The sequence below is a fragment of the Pseudoliparis swirei genome, chromosome 19 (genome assembly GCF_029220125.1).
Source record: "Pseudoliparis swirei isolate HS2019 ecotype Mariana Trench chromosome 19, NWPU_hadal_v1, whole genome shotgun sequence".
In the NCBI taxonomy this organism is placed as follows: Eukaryota; Metazoa; Chordata; class Actinopteri; order Perciformes; family Liparidae; genus Pseudoliparis; species Pseudoliparis swirei.
The window spans coordinates 3,788,220-3,806,503 of NC_079406.1; the positions used below are offsets into that span (position 1 = coordinate 3,788,220).

At 42.7% G+C, this 18,284-nt stretch overlaps 1 protein-coding gene across 2 annotated transcripts in view; it reads left to right on the plus strand.

Moving 5' to 3' along the window:
- tenm1 (teneurin transmembrane protein 1) overlaps positions 1-18,284 on the plus strand; it is a 233,911-nt gene that overhangs the window by 161,828 nt on the left and 53,799 nt on the right. The window contains exons 21-22 of one of the 2 annotated variants that reach the window (XM_056438944.1): positions 1,333-1,353; positions 9,867-10,099. In XM_056438944.1, coding sequence (XP_056294919.1) covers positions 1,333-1,353; positions 9,867-10,099 — 254 coding nt within the window. The remainder of the gene's footprint in view (positions 1-1,332; positions 1,354-9,866; positions 10,100-18,284) is intronic. The other variant, XM_056438945.1, reaches the window with a different exon arrangement.

Consider the following 18,284-nt stretch of genomic DNA (forward strand, 5'->3'; position numbering starts at 1 on the left):
TTTTTACTAATCTGGATGTTTCACTGAAGAAACAATTTATCATCCACGATATTAAATACCTCGCTGACACTTTATAGGTAGGAGCCTCTTTGAAAACACAGCTCTGTGTGAAGTTTTGTCTTTAAAAAAGAATACAATTAAACAAGTGTCTAAAATACACGCTGTCTGAAGTGATTACTCGTTCATTGAGAAGATAAGAAAAAAAACTTTTAATCGCGATTAATGAATTTCAAAATGTGCGATTAATTAGTTAATTTTTTTAATCGATTGACAGCCCTAATATATATATATATATTATATATATATATATATATATATATGTTAATGATGGTTACCTGCCTACATTTAGCTTTATTTGAGGCAAACGAAAGGGAAAAGTTAGAAACTGTCTCTAGTGAACGAGCAAATTCGAAATACAAGAAATAACTATCGACTTCTCTCTATTCTTTGCATTAATATATATTATTAGAATTTTTTTTTCATTGAATGGTATATTTGACACTGAACTAGTTCATCTTTATCTCCGTGATAGAGTCCAAATGAGCATAAAATATCACTATGACCCTGAAATTCTGTCTCTAACAATGGATATCCACCCCCCCCCCCCAAAAAAAATACCCCCTTTCTTTGAATCCTACGCCCGTCTCCCACAGTGGCGAGTGAGCGGTGGGATTTTGAGCATCGTGCACAATTAGAACACAATTAGCTCGGGTTACCATTAGCATTATCTTCGCTTCGGCACCCACGGGCGTGATGTGTTTGATATCGCCCGAGCACATGGTGAGGGTTCTCTCTTCAGACGTCACAGACTCTCATCGACTCGCATGTGAAACTCTGCTGTAAAACAAAAATATGTTTTCTTTCTCTCCTCCTGCTGTGGATTATGACGGCGATATCTCCGACTGCGCTGCAGGCGCTACATTCTCGATTTCTGTATTTTCTCGAGCGTAGAATCTCGATGGGATTGCACAGTCATCTGTCCTGTGAAGTGTTCTCTCCTTATGTAACTCTACTCTCTCGTTTGCTGTTATTATTGCATCTCTCTGACTAATATTTCTGGTTCAGACGAAGGTTTTCATCGTGTCTGTATTTGATACTTCCCCGTCCTCTGGGACGGAAATGGTAAAAAGCTTCCTGTTTGGGTAAATATTTAATGTGACACAATACAGCTTTCTAAATCAACCCTAATCCCATTTTCATGAAGGAGAAACATTGACTTATTGTAGCCTATGCAATTCTGAGTGACTCTCGTTAGCATCATGAATGATTGTTTCTTTTTTTTACCCTCTCTTTTCTCCTTTTTTTAAACACTCCGTTACGGCTTATTATCAGGAACCGGGACACCCGACACAGGTGAGAACGAGTGATTAACACCTCCTTTTTTATGTTGCCACAAAACACACACACACGCACACACACACACACACACACACACGCACGGACATTACATGCCCAAGAGTGGGACGCGTTGCCAAATCCCCACAGAAATCCCCTCCCATTCGTCTTGCTTTTGTTTTTGTTGCACATTGCGTAATTGCATTGACCTGACGCCCCCCCCCCCCCCGCCACACACACACACACACACACACGGTGAAGCTGCATAAACTCAAGGTTCCAGTCACATCTGTCAAAATCCCCCCGTTTAAATTTCACGAGGCGATATTACATTGTCAATTGGAAATCTGCCCAAAATTTCGTGTTTTTCGGGGGGGATTACCGGGAGTCTGATTGGAGGTCACAGCGGCTCCCTCTCTCTCTCTCGCTCCCTCTCTCTCACTCCCTCTCTCTCCCTCCCTCTCACTCTCTCTCTCTCTCTCGCTCCCTCTCACTCTCTCTCACTCTCTCGCTCTCTCTCTCTCGCTCCCTCTCACTCTCTCTCACTCTCTCTCTCTCGCTCTCTCTCTCTCTCACTCTCTCTCTCTCTCTCACTCTCTCTCTCTCTCGCTCTCTCTCTCCTCTCGCTCCCTCTCCTCTCTCTCACCTCTCTCTCTCCTCTCTCTCTCGCTCTCTCTCCTCTCTCTTTCTCTCTCGCTCCCTCTCACTCTCTCACTCTCTCTCTCACACCCTCTCTCTCTCTCTCGCTCACTCTCTCTCTCTCACTCCCTCTCTCTCCCTCTCACTCTCTCTCTCCCTCTCCTCTCTCCTCTCCTCTCTCTCTCTCCTCCCTCACCTCTCTCTCACCTCTCTCTCCCTCTCTCTCTCTCCCTCCTCCTCTCACTCTCTCTCTACTCTCTCTCTGCCTCCTCTCACTCCTCTCACTCTCTCTCCTCCTCTCTCCTCCTCTCTCTCTCTCTCCTCTCTCCTCTCTCCTCCTCTCTCTCTCTCTCTCACTCCCTCTCCCTCTCTCTCGCACTCCCTCTCTCTCCCTCTCTCGCGCTCTCTCTCTCACGCTCTCGCACTCCCTCTCTCTCTCTCTCTCGCACTCTCTCTCTCTCTCTCTCTCCTCTCTCTCTCTCTCTCGCTCTCTCTCTCTCTCTCTCTCTCTCTCTCCTCTCTCTCCTCCCTCTCTCTCTCTCTCCTCTCTCTCCCTCTCTCTCTCATCTCTCTCCCTCTCGCCTCTCTCTCACTCTCTCTCTCGCACTCTCTCTCGCTCCCTCTCACTCTCTCTCACTCCCTCTCTCTCGCTCCCTGAGCCGGGGCTAAAGCCTGAGGCCTCCGCATCGGCCCCCGGGTCTCGATGGCGGTGCGAGTTCTGTAGGCCATGTTCGACAGATGTTACGTGTGTGTGTGTGTGTGTGTGTGTGTGTGCGCCGTTATCGAGGTTCATATCAAGCCAAGTGTGTGTGTGTGTGTGTGTGCCTGTGGGTGTTTTTGTATGAGACAGAGAGGGCTTATCCAAGGGAGAATTTTTTTTTATATCCGCCATATCTCCAGCATGCCAAAGTTTTACACGCATGCTAAAAGGATAACCATGGCTGAGTGTTTATGGCTTGTACTGAACATGTGTGTGTGTACATGTGTGAGTGTGTGTGTACATGTGGGTGTGCACATGTTTCTGCAAGTGGTAACATGTTTAAATGCGCCTGTAACACATAAATCTGAATGAATTTGTTCCCCACCTGTGGTATTGACGCCTCAGTTGGCGCTTCAACAGATACTCAGGGGCAACGATAGATGAAATAGAATATTAGAAAGCCCCGTCTACATATACATAAACTTCTCTCCAAACGACCTTCGTTTTATAATACACGTCTCCGTCCACACTAAAAGGCAAAAAGGAAGCAAAAATGAACAAAAATGAACAGAAATGATAAAAGGTGGAACATTTTCTGTCGTTATGGGAACTGGTCATACCTGATAGAGGTGATGATGTCATTGTTTTAATAGAAATATCAGTTTTCGTGAACTAAAACTACAACGGCTTAGGGACGAGAGGACTAAACATAGAGAAAACAGCTTGCAATGATTACAATAGAGAGATAAACATTATACATTGTTAGTTAAATAGTTTACCCACTACTACCACTCCAAGTGAAATCATTCGACTGTATAAAAAGATGAAATAGAATATTAAAAAATCCCCATCTTCACATATACAGATATATTATTTAAACGACCGTCGTTCTATAATAAATATCTCTGTGATTAAAAAAATAACAAAAAGGAATGAACGACGCAACCTGGACAATATTCTGTCGTGACGGGAACTGGTCGTGCCTGAATAGAGGCGATGACGTCATTGTTTTAATAGAAATATCAGTTTTCGTGACCTAAAACTACGACGGCTTGAGGACGAGAGGACTAAACATCGAGAAAAATAACCACTTTACAAGTTATCTATTTCCTAAGAGTGCATGAAACCAGCGTGAGGAATAAGTTTTTTCGCAATTATACGATTAAACAACATAAATTGTTAGAGAGATAGTTCACCCACTACCTCCTGCCACTGGAATCATTCAACCGTATGAAAAGAATATTGTCACGTCTCCTGTTCTATTAACTTTCATATCATCAGTTCACGGGAACACACCTGGGACGTGACAGCTGGTTAATCCCACCGAGCCGCGGGGGCAACTCTGGATTACGTGATATTAGGATCCACAGGTGTCAGCCAATAGCAACGCGGTCCTCCTGAAGGCACTTTGGGTACCCTCTCCTCCCCCTGGAGGTTTCTCCTTCAGCTCCTCTGTTTTTCCTCTTCCTCCTCCTCCTCCTCCTACGCAGCATCTCTTTTTTTTTGCCGTTAGAAGCATGTTAATGTTCCTCTTTTATTCCATACTATTGTTCTCCCAAGTCAAAACGCATTAATTATTCATCCATATTCGACTTTCAAAGCTTTCATTTTTCTTTCCCTATCAGCCGGCGGGGCTTCGAAACAAGGTTTTTCTCCGAGGGGGGGGGGGGGGGGGGCAATATGGGATGTACTCACAGTAAAAAAAAATTATATAAACATTGTGTATTCTCCCCACGTCAAGAGTGAGCAAGGAATAAAGCAAATAGAGGAGGAAGTCCTCTCGACAATATTATCCGAGAACCCAGACGGTCGATATTCGGGAACAGCGAGATCACAGCGTCTATCGACTGTGATCATTGTTTGGTGGTTTTATGTGTGGAGGGAACACGGGAAGATTGTTTTTTTTGTGTTTTTTTTTTACTTCGCTTGTTATTGTCGTTCATTTCCCTTCCGCCTGCACGTACCCGGAGCCGTGAGCATCTCGTTGAGAAGAAAAAGTCGACAAATCGTTGATTTGTAACCCGCCGTGTTGCATCCCGCGACATTTTAGCTGACTTACAGTCACGTTGCATTCGTACAGCGTATAGACACCGCTGCGGGGAGCAACTCGGGGTTAAGCGTCTTGCTCAAGGACACTCGATCTAGGGCGGGACGAGGGCCGCGGTGGCTTCGAGAGGCCGACCGCGGAGCACGGAGAAGCTCCGAGGCGGTCTCCCGGGATCAAGTTTAAATTATACATGTGCAGCTCAGTGCAGAGCTCTGTGAACAGGTATGCACTTAACGGGCCGGATGACTGACAGGACACTCGTGTAGCGGTGTTTTTGTTTGAGAGGGGGGGGGGGGGGGGGGTTCTGCATGGGAGAGAGTTCAGGCTGATATCGGGAAGTGAGTTTTCTCTTAACCCTTGTGTTGCCTTAGGGTCATTTTGACCCGAATCAATATTACACCCTCCCCCCGCTTTAAGATTAATTTGACCCCATTCAATGTTTAATGTCGGTGTTCTTTCGGTAGTCAACAAACAAACATAAAGTGCCTCACACTTAAACTTGGAAAACAATATTAATTCTAATAATTTTCTGGAGGTTTTAATTGCTGGCGTCAAATTGAACCCAAAGGGTAAAATATGTTAGTAAATATAAAGGTAACAGGAGGGTGAAACATTGAATCGGGTCAAAATGACCCAAAGGCGGGGGGAGGGTGTAATATTGATTCGGGTCAAAATGACCCTAAGGCAACACAAGGGTTAAGAGAGAAAGAATAGACGGACGGCGTGCAGTCGCTGTCCAGAGAAAATTTGACATTACATTTAGCTGACGGTTCTATCCAAAGGGACTTAGAATCACAGCTACAGGGAGCCAATCAGCGTTAAGTGTCTTGCTCAAGGACACATCGACTAGGGCGGGGATTGAACCGCCAACCCCCTGATTGAAAGACGGACCTGCTAACCACTGAGCCACATTAAACTCAACAATCAATATAAAAAAAGGACTCATGTCTGTAGAAAATTCAAATGTACTCAGAGTTCTTAGACATCCAGGGTTAAGAACTACCTGTGAGGGTCATCCAGGATTCATAGAACAGGAGTTACATCCGTAACTTTTGTGCTATTTCATCCTTTTTTGACCATCACATTACTTGTAGTCATCCAGGGTTAAGCACTACCTTTATCGGTCATCCAGGATTCATAGAACAGGAGTTACATCCGTAACTTTCGATATATTATTCTTGACTTTATAATTTCCCTTTTTTTTATCGAGATAAGAAAAAGAAACGCTGTCTCAATGTATCTTTGTTTTTTTTAAATTGGCAGCAAGCCTTTTGACCAGCGCAGCTGACATTGGATTTATTCTTTATGATTTAATTCCCTCACGTTATTTCTTTTGCCATCACGAGTGTCCGAGTCAACAACGCCCCGACAATATCAAAAGGTTCTCTGTAACAAATGAACCGCGGACTGCATTGTTCATAACAGAAAGACGAGTGTTTCCTACCCGGCGTGTTCGGCGTGCAGCTCACAGCCGACATGCACGGGCAAATAAAGTCCGTGGTCAAGGTGTACCTTCTGAAGCCCGAGGCTTAGCGTTATTAGAAGAATATGAAAAAGTACATAAGATCATACCACGCAACATATTGTATTGTTGAGCCCGGCGCTGGGAAATGAACTTCATGTTTTTTATGTCCACTCTCACCTCTCGGAAAAATAACAATTACAGCCGGAACAAAAGAAAGTTCCGTGTCCGCGCGACTCATTCGGCTGTATGAATGTTCCGGGCGCTTCACCGCAGCCCACTGCTCCTTAATAACTAAGGATGGGTTAAATGCAGAGAACTAATTTCCCCTTGGGGATTAATAAAAGTATATATTCTATTCTATTCTTAATTTGTTTCCGGACCTTTATTTCTTCTTTTTTTTATTGTCTCTGTTTTCTTCTCGTTCTCATTTTGCATCACCATTCTGGAGCAATGCGCAATAGTGAGAAGATAAAATATTACCCAATAAATACAACGTTGTGCAACAATCACTATTAAAATGTAGAACCCATGAAAAATATAAAAAACATAACATATGCACCAGAGAGGAATGGTAGAAGGACACACAGGCTTTTTGTTTTTTATTGGTTTTTCTTTGATGAATGCATGAATTATGCCGTTCTCTGCACATACATTTATACATTAAGGTCGTTATAATTGCGTTATTACGTATTTTCTATTTATTTATACTTGATATTTTATTTAGGTATTTTTACAGGAATACAACATTCAAAAGTAAGAATGCATAATAATAATAATAACAACAATAATAATATTAATACTAATAATAATAGTAATAATAATAAAAACATAACATATGCACAACAGTATGTGTCATATCACAGAGGAATGGTACTAGGAAACAAAGTCTTTTTTTATACTTGATATTTTATTTAAGTATTTTTACAGGAATACAACCTTCATAAGTAAGAATGCATAATAAAACATAAAAAGAAATAAAAAAGAAATAAAAAAAACCATGCATCTGGCCTAGAAGGACCAAAAGGAAACACAAAAAGAAAAATGTTAAAGCAGGAAAAGAAAAAGAAACATAACATATGCAGTGGGTGTCATATCACAGAGGAATGGTACAAGGACACGCATCCTTTTTTTTAAAATTGTTTTTTCTTTTATGAATGCATGAATTATGCCGTTCGCCGCACATACATTTACATGTAAAGGTCGTTATTGCTCCCTGACACCGACCCAATGAATAATTTATGCTGACGAACATGCGACGAGCTCTTTGAAATCTGTCTCGAAAAGAAAAATCTATATTGATGTTATTATATGGCGTTGTAACCATAGCTGTCTGCAGCGATACTATAGGGGAGCATTATACAGGACTCCTTTATGTCTTTATTTAAATAAAGAATAATGAAGCCGTAATATTACAAGTATCGTCCTTCGCTGCAGTGTGAATGCATCTTTCATACATTATTGATTATTATTGTTAAAGCCAGCAATGCAGTGCGGCGGCAGCTCGTCATCACCCAGCATTCACGGCGCAATTCCGTTAAAAATAAAATAAATAAATAAAGCTTAACACGCTTTGTGAGAGAGTTAAGAGTTTTTATTTATTTGAAAAGAAGGAAAAACATATTCTATTGTTACTGTGGATAGATCCACCATGAATGAATGAATCAACCTCAACATACAGAAGATATTCTATCATTGGGTTTATTCAGTATAAGAAAAGATAAGATATTCCTTTATTAGTCCCACAGTGGGGAAATTTAAGGACAACAGCAGTGGGTGAATTAGAGCATTAATACAAATAAAAGATAAAAAGAAAAACACAAAACACAATAACAATACTTAATACTAAATACTAAATACTAAAACTAAAACTAAAATACTAAATATACAGAGGAAAAATAATAATAATATATATGTATATATATATATATAATTTAATTTTTAATCTAACACAAAATATATACGCAAGGCAGTGACCAAAGTGTACATCGTATTATCTAGTTTTTATTCTCTGTGGAAAATATATGGACAGTTTCGGTGGAAAAAATATTCTGACTGACACAAAAACATTATTTTGATCATAGCGTTGAAGAAGAAGAAGGATTATCAGTTAGTGTGACATACACTGTTGGTTGAATACTTTTAAAAGAAAGTAAAGTGTATTAATGTGTCAATTATTACAGAAAAAGTGTCACAAAGTGCAGTTACAGTAGTCAATTAAAAGATTACAACAGTTAAAAGAGCAAAGTACAATACACTGTAAAAGATGGTGGAGTAAAAAACATAATAAAACAAATGAGCCAAATAAACTAAAAACATAAAAGGCAGCACATAGAATATGTAATTTAACCAAAAGCCAGTGTAAACAGGTATCTTTTGAGATGGAGTTTAAATGATACTAATGCATCTGTAAACCTTTAGGGGAGCAGGCAGAGCATCCATTATAATATTTCTTCTAACCGAACATCCTGAGACAAGAAAAATTATTCTTAGGACAAAATACCAAGAATTATTTATTTATGTAATCCTTAGGATTTTGTCCTCTTTTTGTGCTATTTAAAATCTTGCTTTTCGCTCCCAGAGTCTCTCACACAAACTTTTCACTGGGTTGTTTTTCACCTGGTTTCCTGTAAATGCTTTGTCTGTTATTGATGGTGCTGTCTATTCATGAACGCTGCTTATTATTATCATAATTTCCATAAAAAGTGGGTCGGTCTCACTGTTTGTTTCGCTTCCAGTAAGTAAGAAAAACTGATTTGTTATTCTAAAAAAGACAAACTTAATGCACTTGGGAACAATGTACCTTATGCCAACATCTAAACATAGAGTTCGTACCGTCATGGAAAACCTGGAAAAGCCATGGAATTTGTTTTGGAAAAGTTTTGGAAAAGTCATGGAAATGTTTTATATTCACATGTTAATTTACAGGTTATATCTACTGTATGCTGTATTGTAAAAGGGCAAAACTGCCCCTAAGAAATATAATGTTGCCCCACGAGGAGGGATGCAAAAAAATGCCCCCATAATTTCCTCTAATAATTCTGATAATTGAATAGCGTTTTGTTTTCGTTTTGTGTTGTGTGTGTCCTGTCTGTGTTTCCTGTTCTAGGTAGGTACACACACAAAAATCAATAAATATAATTTTGAATTATAAAAAAAACAAAGAAATAAGTTATAATTGTTAAAAAATAAATAAATAAACCCAAATAAATATGAATAACATTGAATATGATTGTCTAATTTATGTTTTTGGTTTGTTTTTTGTTCCAAAAATCTAAGAAAACACTTTGAATCTGTAGACTACTGCATAATAGTCGTATTATTGCTATTTTTATGACAATTTATCATATACTGTAAGCCTAAATAAGTATATTTATTAATTTGTGAACAAAGGTTAAATGTTATTTCACATCGTTCAAAAAGTGTGCCTAAGTTTTTTTAATTACCCCTGGATAAAGTCAGTGGGGGAAAACAAATTACCACTAAGAAATATGTAAATGTCCTCCCCTGTTCGTAATTCTCATTGTTAGTTTAAATACTACATGTTCTCTTCATGTAAACACAGAGATTTCACAACATTTGTGGTCTTGTAAATGTGGTTTAAAGTCCTATAAAAGTCCATGGATACTATCTTTTCTCCCTCAATGAATTCCTCGTTAACCGCGCCCGCTTTGCCCCACTAGCACCAGCCCGGCTCACAAGTACTACCTGGCCATGGACCCGATGGGGGAGGTGCTGTACGTGTCGGACACCAGCAGCCGCCGGGTGTACCGGGTGAGGAACCTCGGCCAGCCCAAGGATCCGTCACGCAACCTGGAGGTGGTGGCCGGCACCGGGGAGCAGTGTCTGCCCTTCGACCAGAGCCACTGTGGAGAGGGCCGGAAGGCGGCGGAGGCGGCGCTCAACAACCCCCGAGGTAGGAGGCGGCTCTCTGGTTCTGGTTCTGACGTGCGGCACACACCCGGAGCCCGGACGACTGGTCCGTGACTAGTTTTCTGAAGGTCGATGATTTACTCGCGTGAGTTTACTCGCTTGTGGCTTTTTCGCGTCATTCGAGCCTTGGTGGGGGTGGGGCTTAGAAGGGGCGGGGCTTATCTCTGTGGCTTTACTCCGTGGAAACAGTTATCATGTCCTTCATCCACCATGAAGAAATAACCACTAGTTCTGCTTTATACTTGTTGAGGACGTCCCACAAACGTGGGAACATCTAACGGCCTCGTGTTTGTGTTCATAACATTAATATCATATATATATATATATATATATTTATACATGACATCACCCGTAGGCTCACAGCTCGGTGACCTTCACCTCTACGTCTGAATGTCTCTTCCAGCTCCACTAGAGCAGCAGTTAGATTCACCACCGGAGGAGCAGCTCGACGCTGATTGGCTTTCGCAACTTGTCGTCGGGCGGATTTTTTGCCAATGCTGAAATATTTCAACTTCAGGCGACTTAGGCGAATCTTCTCGCTGCGCAATTGGCGTCAAACACGAGAATTCACGTCTTATCACAATCAGCTCATCACACTTTTCGGAATAATTTAGTATACTTCCCCCCCCCCCCCCCCCCGATTTCATGAATAAAACTAACAACAATAAAGTCTCACATTTCTCATTTTGCGGAGTGCGATACATTTAGAGTCAGTATTTACGTCATCATAAGAACATCTGATATGAAATATAGTTTTCGTCTCCAGATCTATCTTTCTCCTGGAAGTATTTGAAAAATTCTAATCCACATGGGAGTGTTTGTTTTCTTCTTTATTATTGTTATTTATAATCAGTTTCATATCCATTGATCCAAGTCGGTGCCAACGATGTAATACAACATGTGTAATTATGTATATCTATACCTTCCTGTGGGCATTTGTTGTTTTATAAAGTCACTAAATGTTTGCTCTTTTTAAGAAATATTCTTTCCATTGAATTATGTACAAATTATGAATTATCGGATAACAAGCACCGAGAGCTAATGCTCCGGTTTGTGTCAGAAAAGAAACATAATTACTGTACGACTGAAGTGTGATTGGATTTATTCTCTGAATTACATCCGTGACTTTCTTTCTCTCCACTTTCTGAAAATAGAAACATGTTGATGCCGCAAATATCAGTTTTCTGCGCAAATATGAATGTTGTGATGGATTCCTGCGTCGTGTTTTGACTGAAGAGACGAGCAGTTGAAGCGTTGCTTCTCGTATCGTTTGTAAAATGGCACTTTCCACTGCGAGCGCTCGAGCGTTCACATTGAAATGATGTTTTAGCCCCGCCTCCCCGTGATGCTGACACCAGCTCGGACAGGTTGACGGCTCCATGTTGGTTTTGTGCTCCGAAAAAATTCAATAACAATTCATTTTAACCAGGCAACACTAAACGTTCCCACTCCTCAGTTCTCCAATTACAGAGATTACCTCCGATTCTCAAAGGTCAGCGATTCCTCCTTTATTAAAAAATATTAATAATAATAATTCTCAAAGCCAATTCTTCTGCCTTCGTGCTCCAAAGTACCGCAGGAACCTTTTTTGACACAGCAGGAAGAACAAAGGGTGTGACTATTAAAACTGGTAATCACGGTGGTGCGTTCAGGTGTTGCAGTTTTTCGGGGGATCGTTAACACACCTGCGCTATTCTGGATCAAAACGAGGCCTCACGCAGAAATGCAGTTTATTATGATCACTTTTCAGGACACGCTTATCACCGCCGCCTCCGACGGTCGTCATGGCGTCGTCGTGGCGTCGGCTCGCCGCCGTGATTCAGTCGCCTGCTCATCGTCACAGCCGCTGGTCTCAGATCAGATGGAGGAAAAAATACACGTGAACAAGACGCCGATACGTAAAGAGAAAAGAGAGACGAGGAATATGGAGGCATTATTTAGGAGGCCATAGTTCCTTCCTTCCTTTCTTCTTCCTTCCTTTCTTCCTCCTTCCTTCCTTCCTTCCTTTCTTCTTCCTTCCTTCCTGGCTCCTTCCTTTCTCAGTCCTTCCTTCCTCCTTCCTTTCTTCTTTCCTTCCTTCCTTTCTCCTTCATTCCATTCTTCTTTTCATCCTTCCTTCCTCCTCCTCCCTTCCTTCCTTTCTTCTTCCTTCCTTTCTTCCTCCTTCCTTCCTTCCTTCCATTCTTCTTCCTTCCTTCCTGGCTCCTTCCTTTCTTCTTCCTTCCTTTCTCAGTCCTTCCTTCCTCCTTCCTTTCTTCTTTCCTTCCTTCCTTTCTCCTTCATTCCATTCTTCTTTTCATCCTTCCTTCCTCCTCCTCCCTTCATTCCTTTCTTCCTCCCTTTCTTCCTACTTCCTTCATTTCTATCTTCCTGCTTCCTTCCTTTCTTCTTCCTTCCTTTCTTCCTCCTTCCTTTCTTCCTTTCTTCTTCCTTCCTTCCTGGCTCCTTCCTTTCTTCTTTCCTTCCTTCCTTTCTCTTTCATTCCATTCTTCTTTTCATCCTTCCTTCCTCCTCCTCCCTTCCTTCCTTTCTTCCTCCTTCCTTCATTTCTATCTTCCTGCTTCCTTCCTTTCTTCTTCCTTCCTTTCTTCTTTCCTTCCTTCCTTTCTCCTTCATTCCATTCTTCTGTTCATCCTTCCTTCCTCCTCCTCCTTCCTTCATTTCTATCTTCCTGCTTCCTTCTTTCCTTCCTCCTCTCTTTCTTCCTCCAATCATGTCCATTTTAACTCTGTCACACTTCCTGCTGGTCACATGACCTCTATTCATCTCTCCATCCTGGAGAGGGATCCTCCTCTCTTGCTCTCCTGAAGGTTTCCTCTGAGTTGTTCCTGATCCGATGGGAGGTCAAAGGTCAGGGATGTCGTCCGTGTAAAGAATGTAAAGCCCTCTGAGGCCATTGTTGAATTTAATTTCTTTTCATTTTGAACAACATCCCCAGAATCACCAAAGCTACGTCGGGGGCGAGGTCGTTAAATGGAGCAAGAATAATTGTCAGAAGGATGACACGGCGAGAGCGGCCACCGGGGGCCTCGCCGAGAGCAGCAGGAGCCCCTCCCCCCCTCCCCCTCTCCCCCTCCCCTTTTTCGGACACTGAACTAATGAAAGAGCGTCTGAGTGACCCGTCGGCGGCCATGCTGCAGGGGAAAAGTAAGAGGATGAAATGAAGGAGAAAATAAATCAGTCACCGGCGTCTGGTTGTCACGGCGCCGAGATTCTCTCACCGAATGTCTCTTTGCTCCAGCGACTCTGCGGCGGCGTGTCGAAAAAAGAAGAAAAAAAAGGGGGGAACAATTCATCTCACTTGGCGCCGGACAAATCAGTATGGATAGGAGCGGCTTCCCGTGACCCGGGAGGGAGGCTATCGGTGCGGCGCTTCCCAAACTCGCCGGCGAGATGCGTTTCAACATAATGCGCTCGTTCCTGGGCGGGTTGTATTCGGGAGTCACGGCGACCGCGATGGGAACGTGACAGAGGCTGGAGTAACGCCCGATGGCCACCGGAACGTTCTCCTGACGGCGAAAGACAAAATGGAGGTCTGCAAAAATCAGAAACTGTGCGACCTCCAGATGAATAAAAACACGTGAACAACACGCGACTCACGAGGAGGACGGAGGGACGGAATATGTACGAGTTTTGTTTTGCCCCGAGGAACAAGCATGCTTCATTTAGGAGGCCATAGTTTCTTCCTCCTTCCTTTCTCCTTCCTTCTTCCTTTCTTTCTTCTTTCCTTCCTTCCTCCTTTCATTCTCCTTCTTTCCTTCCTTTCTTCCTCCTGCCTTTCTTCCTCCTTCTTTCCTTCCTTCTTCCCTCCTTCATTTCTTCCTCCTACCTTTCATCCTCCATACTTCCTTTCTTTTTCCTTCCTTCCTCCTGCCTTTCTTCCTCCTTCCTTTCTTCCTCCTTCTTTCCTTCCTTCCTTCTTCCCTCCTTCCTTTCTTCCTCCTACCTTTCATCCTCCATACTTCCTTTCTTTTCCTTCCTTCCTCCTGCCTTTCTTCCTCCTTCCTTTCTTCCTCCTTCTTTCCTTCCTTCCTTCTTCCCTCCTTCCTTTCTTCCTCCTACCTTTCATCCTCCATACTTCCTTTCTTTTTCCTTCCTTCCTCCTGCCTTTCTTCCTCCTTCCTTTCTTCCTCCTTCTTTCCTTCCTTCCTTCTTCCCTCCTTCCTTTCTTCCTCCTACCTTTCATCCTCCATACTTCCTTTCTTATTTCCTTCCTTTCTTCTTTCTTTCCTACTTCCTTTCTTCCTCATTCCTTCCTCCTGCCTTTCTCCCTCTTTTCTTTCCTTCCTTCCTTCCTTTCTTCTTTCCTTCCACCTACATTTCTTCTCCTTCCTCACTTTCTTCGTTCCTTCCTACTTCCTTTCTTCGTCCTTCCTTTCTTTTTCCTTCCTTCCTCCTGCCTTTCTTCCTCCTTCCTTTCTTCCTCCTTCTTTCCTTCCTTCCTTTCTTTCTCCTACCTTTCATCCTCCATACTTCCTTTCTTCCTCCTTCCTTCCTCCTGCCTTTCTCCCTCTTTTCTTTCCTTCCTTTCTTCCGCCTTCCTTCCTTTCTTCTTTCCTTCCACCTACATTTCTTCTCCTTCCTCACTTTCTTCGTTCCTTCCTACTTCCTTTCTTCGTCCTTCCTTTCTTCCTCCTGCTTTCCTTCCTTTCTTCCTTATTCCCTCCTTCCTTTCTTCCTGCTTCCATCCTTGCTTCCTCCTTCCTTTTTTTCTCCTTCCTTTCTTCCCTCTTCCTTCCTTCCTTCCTCCTTCCTTTCTTCCATCCTCCTTCCTTCCTCCTTCTTGACAGAGGTTGGTGCAACTTCTGATGATTTGCTCCCCCAGAACAACAACGTCAACAATGTCAAGAGGCGAGTAACCGGAACGTTCTTCAAACCCTTTTCTGTCGGAGTATTACAAATAAAAAATAGACGTGGAAAACCAAAACGTAGCCCAGCCAAATAAAAATGAAACAAAAAATAATCTCCCAGATATGACTTCAGTGACTTTTAATGTCGAGCTCCGGGGCGGAAACAAGGCAGCGACCTCGTCTTTTCAGAGGAAGCTCGCGGTGTTTAAACTCGACGCGCAGGAGGTCGCGCCGCACTCTACCCGAGCCGAACAAACTCCGGGAAACAAAAAATCACTTTCAGACACTTGAAAGTTCCGTTGAAGCCGATTAAACATTTCCAAACGTGATTTGAGGACGACGGCTCGGGAAAAACAACTTCTGCTGCGCATTAAAAACTCATTTCTTGTCAAAAAATGTCACCGGACTCTTAATTTGAAGGATCTGCCTCTGGCTCTACATTGTACACTCTGCTGGCTTCCTTTCCTGCATCCTCGCCTTGTTTCCTTCCACATAGTGCAGCCAATCAGCATTTTTCCACAATACCCGGCAGCAGACTCATAAACTCCTCTCCGCCCGGCCGTGACAGCCTCGTCCTTCGTAATTTACAATTGGACAGTTTTTTAAATATATATTTTCTTTAATGAAACCTCTGATGTATCCGACTTGGCGTGTTTATAATAATAATAATAATAATAATACGAAAAGCGAGCAAACGCGGACTCCTCATATCGGGCCTGTCAATCAAAATGTCAATGAATACATTTAATTGTCAGTGGAGTCGTAACCACGGGAACATTCCCCATCACGACCACCCGGCCCGTGTGATGTGTGTGTGTGTGTGGGGGGGGGGGGGGGGGGGTGTCGAAGGTGGGTGGATTTGCGCCAGAAAATTGCTGGAGGTCACCGGCCTCCGTGTACCGTGAAGGCTGTAATTTGTTCCGGCATCGGGGGGGGATGCAAAATAGCCAACAGGGAGACGTCAGTCACACGCGCCCACACACACACACACACACACACACACACACACACACACACACACACAAATACACACATACACACACACATTGACACCTTTTTTCCTTACTTCCCTTCCTTTTTTCCTGCCCTCCTTACTGTCTCTTTTCTTCCTTCCTTCTTTTCCTTCCGTCCTCCTCTCCCTCCTTTCTCTTTTTTATTCTTTCCTTCCTCCTTCCCTTCCTTTCTTCTTTATTTCCTCCTTCCTTTCTTCCTTCCTCCCCTCCCTCCTGTCTCTTTTTTTACTCCTTCCTTCCTCCTTCCCCCTTCCTTGTTAATTTTTTCTTCCTTCTTTCTTTCATTCTCCCTCCCTTCCTTCCTACGTTCTTCCTTCCTTCCTTGCTTCTTTTCTTCCTTACTTCCTTCCTTCCTCCTTTTTTCTTACTTCTTCCTTTCTTTCTTCCTTTCTTCCTTCCATCATTCCTTCCTTATTCCTTTCTTCTTCCTTCCTACTTCCTTGGTTCTTTTCTTCTTTCTTTCCTCCTTCCTTTCTTTCTTCCTCCCCTCCCCCATGTCTCTTTTTTTCCTTCTTCCTTCCTCCCTCCTTTCTTCCTCCTTCCCTATCAGGCTTCTCTAACGCAGAGTCGTAGATTAGGGATTCATCCCCCAGCTCCAGTTCAGCTGTTTGAATTAATGCACACAGATTATTATTATATTACATGTTTCAGACATTAAGCCCGGAGAGTCGATTCATGAATTGGTCAATCATTACATCCTAATCGTTATCAGCTCAGGAGCTGCTGGTGCAGTTTACCAGCGTTCTAGTTCTGTGTGTGTGTGTGTGTGTGTGTGTGTGTGTGTGTGTGTGTGTGTGTGTGTGTGTGTGTGTGTGTGTGTGTGTGTGTGAGTGTGTGTGTGTGATGTGTGTGTTTTCTAGCTGTACTGTACAGTTGAAATCACAAATAAATGGGAAACTTGCATTAATGAGTACAGCCTGCAGCAAGTGATTGTACAGATTAAACTAAGATTACAGTAATACGAGGGATGTACTGTATATATATATATAGTATATGTATTTATATATCTATATTTATAGATATATATATTTATAAATATATATATATATATATAAATACATACATTTATATATATCGAAGGAAGGAAGAAGAAAGGAAGGAGGAAGAAGGAAAGGAAGGAGGAAGAAGGAAAGAAAGAAAGGAAGAAAGGATGGAAGGAAGGAAGACAGGAAGCAAGGAGGAAGGAGTGCTTTCTTCCATCCTTCCATCGTTTCTTTCTTCCTTTCTTCCTTTCCTCCTTACTTCCTTCCTTACATCCTCCCTTCTCCTTCCTTTCTTCCATCCTTCTTTCAAGAAGGAAAAGGATGATGAAAAGCCAAAGAGGAAGATGAGAGACGAACATGATTGGAGCTGATACCTGACAGATGGTATGAGGCCTTGTCATTCTTTCCTTACTTCCTCCTTCCTCCTTCCTTCCTTCCTTTGGACCTAATACCTGACAGATGATCTGAGGCCTGTCATTCCCGGCGTACCTGAACGCCTCTCCGTGTCTGTACATTAACATTCCGTCCCTGACTCTGTTCACTCAGGTCTGCGTGGCCATTGTGTTCCCTAAGCAGCTCAGGAGATTCCTGCTGGAGCTCCCTGGTCTCCCCCCCCCCTCCTCCCCCTCCTCCCCCCCCCCCTCCCTTACCGATGGGAATTAGCGGTAGACTTCACACTTCACAGAGGAATCTGTCCGCTACTCTTCTCTTCTTTCTTTTTTTGAAGCTGCGTCTCTGTGATTCTCCACCATTGATCTCGTCTCTCGACCTCCGGTGAGATCCTCGTCCATTAGAGCCTTCTTGTTTCTTTGCTCCCCTTCATCCCGTCTCTTTCCCCTTCCTTTCCTTTCCCTTCCTTCCTTCCTTTCTTTCTTTCTTTCTTTCATCCTTCCTACATTTTTCGCTCAGTCTTCCTTTCTTCCTTCCTTCCATCCTTCCTTTCTTCCTCATTTCTTCCTTCCTCCCTCCTTTCTTCCTTCCTTCCTCTTTTTTTTTCTTCCTTCTTCCCTACTTCTTCCTTCCTTTCTTTATTTCTTTTTTTCATCCTTCCTACTTTTTTCGCTCAGTCTTCCTTTCTTCCTTCCTTTCTTCCATCCTTCATTTCTTCCTCATTTCTTCCTTCCTTCCTCCTTTTTTTCTTCTTCCTTACTTCTTCCCATGATTTCTTCCTTACTTCTTCCCATCATTTCTTCCTTCCTCCTTTCTCCTTCCTTCTTTCCTCCCTAATTTCTTCCTTCCTTGCTTCTTTTCTTCTTTCTTCCTTACTTCCTTCCATCATTCCTTCCTCCTTCCTTCCTTTCTTCCTCCTTCCGTCATTTTGC